This window comes from Saccostrea cucullata, unplaced genomic scaffold (assembly GCF_032062105.1).
Source record: "Saccostrea cucullata isolate Sc308-1 unplaced genomic scaffold, CSIRO_AGI_Scuc_v1 ctg1820, whole genome shotgun sequence".
NCBI classification, from domain to species: Eukaryota; Metazoa; Mollusca; class Bivalvia; order Ostreida; family Ostreidae; genus Saccostrea; species Saccostrea cuccullata.
The window spans coordinates 1-5863 of NW_026938023.1; the positions used below are offsets into that span (position 1 = coordinate 1).

The 5863-nt window shown below is 32.8% G+C and overlaps 1 protein-coding gene across 1 annotated transcript; it reads left to right on the forward strand.

The window, feature by feature from the left end:
- Positions 1-1556: 1556 nt before the first annotated feature.
- On the forward strand, positions 1557-3295 carry LOC134249289 (nuclear cap-binding protein subunit 2-like; the record flags this gene model as incomplete). Its single annotated transcript, XM_062731657.1, has 3 exons — positions 1557-1738; positions 2689-3035; positions 3201-3295. Coding segments are annotated over 3 exons (624 nt in total), but the record flags the coding sequence as incomplete, so codon positions are not given.
- Positions 3296-5863: the final 2568 nt, after the last annotated feature.

Below are 5863 nucleotides of genomic sequence, written 5' to 3' on the forward strand. Positions count from 1 at the left end.
CATGGATTTTGCCATTATATACTCAATAAAGAGGGTACCCACTTTGATAACACAATATTCCTAAAACCCTTTAAAATGAATTTCAGTGGAGCTTTCACATACTGCCATGATGAAATGTACTTGGCCATTATAATTGTATAGGAGCAGGAGTATCATTTTTTGAGCTCAGTGCCTCTATTTTTAGCTCACCTCAATGAAGTTGGGGGAGCTGATGTAATACCCTCGGCGTCAGCATCCCAGGTTAAGGTTAAGTTTTTTTGAGCAGGTTTCTTTTAAATACTTAAATACTCCTACATTGATTAGACATGCATGGAAAATGTTTCTAATGTGTTTCATTGTACCAGTCAAAGTTTCAGATGCTGCAATTTCAGCAAATGAATGACCAGGTTAATGTTTTGGAACAGGTTAACATTTTTGGTGCAGTCTTGGGTATAGCTCTCAATTCTGAGTAACTATAAGCCCTATGTTGACCAAACTTACATGGATGATACATCTAAGGATGCACACTATCAGGGTTGCTTTGGATGCTGAATCTGACCTACATTTTCTGGTTGAGTGAACAGGTTAAATTTTTGGTGCTGTTTTCATTTCAAAGATACTATGAGCCCTTTAATGACCAAAATTGCATGGTTGATACATCGTACGATGCATACTATCAGACTTGCTTTGGATGCTAAACATGTGAATCTGACCTACATTTTCCGGTTGAGTGAACAGGTTAAATAAAGTTTTTGGTGCAGGATTCATTTCCAAATAACTTTGAGCTCCTTAATAAACAAACTTGCATGGATGATACATCTAAGGATGCATTCTACCAGGCTGGCATCGGATGCTGAATCTGACCTACAATTTTTCTTGAATAGTGAAAAGGTAATTTTTTAACCATGTTAACCAAACTTGCACAAATGATGCATCGGGGGTAGGGTGGGGCCACCATGAAAGTTCAAATTTGTATGTAAGCATCCTTAGTTAGAATAAGATTCATTTTTGTTTAAGTCATACACCTTTTCCCTTTTAGGGGTAGGTCGGGACCACTTAATGCATTTAAGCTTTTTTTAATGCTACTTTAAACCTGATTTTTGTCTTTTTCCTAGCCACATTGTTCAGGTGAGCTGTATTGGCCCATGGGCCTCTTGTAACATTCTGCAGGTGACTGTTCCGTGACTTATGAATGTTTTGCCAGGGGGCAATTGTATCTTATTTGTGTGTATTTTGGGGGCTGCCAGAGACAGTAAAAAGTGGGGGAATTCGTTCTTTAGATTGATTTGATTACTGGTGGCCAGATAGCTTGCATTGTTTAAATGCTACCAAAGATTTAAATGTTGATCACTACAACTATAACTAGGTTAGTTTCTATATGTTGCAAAAAATCATATTTCAATACATGTATATAAAATGCTTAATATTTTCAAGACAGCTGTAGTGAGCAGGGAAAAGCCCTGATCCTTTACTATTTGACTTCTGTGTTTAGGAAATAACTCATGTATATTATATATAGTTTATTACATATATTCATATAATATTTAATATTAATTTTATATGATAATACATTTAAGGGGAACCGAGTGGACCAGGAGAAAGCTTTGTTGACGTCCTCTACGTTATATGTAGGGAATCTCTCGTACTACACCACAGAGGAACAGATCCACGAGTTGTTTGGGAAATGTGGTGACATCAAGCGAATCATCATGGGGCTGGATAAGGTGAAGAAAACGCCCTGTGGATTCTGTTTTGTGGAGTATCCTTCTGTGTTTTGATGTCTTATATGTTTATTTATAAATGACAAGTAAACTCATTTTGTAAAAGATTATCATAAAAAAAAAATCAAAGCAATTATATTTCAGTCATCTTTTCAAACCAGTGCAGAGACCACATACTGTGGTTTCATTAATTTTCGTAGGCATCAACTTTCATGGATTCTGTAAAACAGACGTTTTAGAGGATACGTAATTTCTTGGACAAAAGTATTGCCTTTACAAATAAATAACACATTTCTTAATTCAATGAACATTTAAATTAAGTTAAACAATGAAATCCTCAAAAATTTTTGCTCGACAAATATTAATGAAACCACTGTGACAGTATAACTCTCTCTGTGTTATGGTTTGTGATGATTGGGTTCAGTTTCTCAAAACGTAATAAGAATACACAGTTATTTTGATTTATGAAAAATATACCCCAAGATAAACTGAATTTTTTAGCTGATATGATTAGATTACATGACATTCACAATTTACTTTTACATGTTTTATGTCTTTCAATTTTCAAAAAAAAAAAAAAAAAAAAAACTAAAAAACTAAAAAATTGCATTACATCTGTACCAGGGGCCTATTATAATTAAAGAATTTTAAGATCTTTTTTTGAAAATTGGCAGAGAAAAATTGAATATATAAGTTAATATGGTGATAAAAAGATATAAAAAAAGAACATTTTTTATCTCTATATTGAGGTTCTTTTTTCAAAGTCAAATGATCATGAAGTCAATTAAACATGTTAAAACAAATTAAATCATGTCACTAATTTATTTGTACAATGAAAATGGACGTAGAAACAGTTAAATTCAATTCTAAAGGGATACAACCAATGAAACATCATAGTTTGAAAAAGATTCATACTTTTAATTTTTGAAATAAACTCCAGCTATATTAATGACTAATTATGGCAATTAGTTTTTCCTGAACTACCCAGATACTACACACGAGAGGATGCGGAGAATGCGATGAGGTACATCAACGGAACGAGGCTGGACGATCGGATCATTCGTACAGACTGGGACCATGGCTTTAAGGAGGGACGGCAATACGGGAGGGGGAAAAGTGGGGGACAGGTAAATATTTTAAATGTATCGGAACCCATGATTGGGTTTGTTACATACAAAATAAACAAAGCCATTTCTATTTCTATCAGCGGCAGGCCATTAAGATTTTATGTATCGATATGTTGGAGGTGTGAAAATTTGATCAAATTTAAAACCAACTTTGATAAATCTGTCTCAAATAGACGAATTGTTCTGGTATTAAAGCATTACAAGTCAAGTGACAGAACTTGTCCGTCAGATTTGAATAAAATTTTAAAAATCTTATAGTAAAGTTATTCCAGTTACAAAAAGGCTAGTAACTAATGTTATTATTTTCCTTGAAAGTAAATTGTTTTTATATTTATTATCTGATTATACCTTATGTTTTTTTTCTAAATTTCAGGTCGAGATGAATACAGAACAGATTATGATGAAGGAAGGGGAGGATATGGAAAAATAGTGGCTTCAAAGATCAACCAATCACGTGACCCCATGTGATCATGTGATCTCAACCTGTGAGGCTGTGTTTATGTGTGTTTATCAGACTGTTATGTAAGGACAAGGCTACGAGAAACAGTCACTTTCCTGATTAGGGAAAGAATCCTATTAAAAACTGCTAGTCCTACCTCAAAAAACAACAACTTCATGTTATGGATGCTCTGTGCTCTAGGTGGATCATTTATACTTTGTATTCACTTGACATATTGAAGTCATTAATATTGCAATTAATAACCTACCATCATTTTTACCAACTTTCCATTTTGCAAAGGAATGACTTTTTATGGTATTCTATTGACAGAATAAGTTATGATCATGATACATTGCTTTTTTCGTTTGTCATTATATATTTCTGTATAAAGTAATACAAGTGTAATAATAGATTCAGAGTCGGTTTTTTGTTTTTATTTAAATACTGTTTTTCTGCTGCATTATTTTGTATGCATTAAGAAAATAATTCAGAATAAATTATAGTTAAACTTGCTTAATGTATAAAATGCTTGGGAATTTTGACCTAAACTCCCTAAATCTGTAAAATTCTGTAACTTCTTTATTTTAAAATTAAAGAGAATGAGAGAATGAAATCTGTAAAATTCTGTAACTTCTTTATTTTAAAATTAAAGAGAATGAATATCACTTTGCTCTAAGTGTAAATTCTTTATAATTGTGTTTGCTCTAGCCCTAGTTTACTTTATGTTTAAAGTAGCTGCAATAATGTAGCCCTCTCCGATTATTTTTAGGTCACCTTAGGTGACTTATTGCTATCCGTTTTCGTCTGAAACCGCTGAACAAATTCCAACCAATATTGGCATATACATGTAGCATCTGATGGTGAAGGGGAACAAAAATCGTGAACTTGATGGTTTCTGCCCCCCTGGGGGGTGGGGCAAAAACCACTAAAATTAGTGCAGTCTTAAAAATCTTTTTCTTTACTCCTGGATATCAAGCAGGCAAATTGTTGAAATGATTGTAATCAGCATTGAGTCCTCTACCAAAATTGTGAAATTTATGGCCCCAGGGTCAGGGGTTCTGGTGTTAGGGCGGGGCTCTATTGATTATATAGTGAAAATGCATTAATTTATTCTTTGAAAATCTTCTTCTCTGCTCCTGGGTATTAAATAAACTAATTAAGTTTATAGTTGTGATGAGCCAGAGTGCCTCTACCAAAATTGTGAATTTTATGGCCTCAGGGTCAGGGATTATCGCGAAAGGGTGGGGCTCTATTGATTATATAGTGAAAATGCATTTATTCTTTGAAAAGTATATATTTTCTAATATGGACTTTTTATGCCAGCGTAATCAAAGAATTGGATATATATATAGTTTTTGCCCTGTCTGTCTATCGATCTGCAAAAAACTTGAACCTTGCCCATAACGTTTCAGTAGGTGGGGCCCTGGCTTTCATTTTCACATTATATTCCTTGTGACAAGACTTTTGGGGTACCAATTTTGACCTCTTGACCTTGGAGTTCGACCTACTTTTGCAAAAAATATCAAACTTTATCCTTGGCCATAGCTTTTGAACAGTTGATGCTAGGGTTTTCATTTTTCACGTGTATTTAAGACCTTTAGTTGGGTTTACATGTATTTAGTCTTGACCTTAAAAAACGACCCAATTAAAAAAAAAAAACTTTAACCTTGGTCATAACTTTTGAACAGTTAGGATGAAGGCTTTTATACTTCACAGGTGTATTTCGTGTGACAAGACCTTTCTTTAGATATCCTGACCTTTACCTTAGAGTTTGACCTACCTTTGGCTTCTATATTTCAAAAATTTATTTCTTATAACAAGGTCTTGCCTGAGTACTACTAATTTTAACCATATGACCTTGACCTTGACTCACTTTGAAATAGCTTTAATCTTTGTGATAACCATTACAAGGTTAGTACTTGGGCTTTCATTATTCAAATAAACATTTATTTATTGACACAAATCCTTTGTTTGGATATTAACAATTTTTTTTTTATATCTTGACCTTGAAGTTGCATTCGAGAAACTTCAGTTCTCGCTGTAAGTTGTCATATGGGGACATCAATGTTTTACAAACTCAGAGGAAACCCAAAATTACCTGCGTTTTACTACTTGATGGTTAATAAATAAGTCAATATACTCTATAATTTTATGAATATTTTTATAATATGATAAAATGTAATATATTCATGATTTTGTTCACTATGCAGTATACATTTATAACATTAAATTGTATTTTACATCGTATATCAAATATTACAGTACATTTGTATTTCCACTTTCCAAAATATTATATAACAGTTGCTTCTGAAAAATTATATATATTCAATTCATATTCATTAAAAACAACTCAATCCAAATTAAAGGTATCAACCTTTCTGGATATAATTGCTACAAAGCTGTCATAAATGGTAGTACAATAAAAAAATTAATTTTCATTGAACACTCGTCAATGAGAAACGTCAATAAGAAACATGTATACATTTAATTACAATAGTAATTAAGAGCTAGGCTACATTATAATCTTAATAAGGAGAGCCTCAGTTCACAAAAGTGCACCGCAACAAAATTTTCAATGGGACGTCAATAAAATAAAC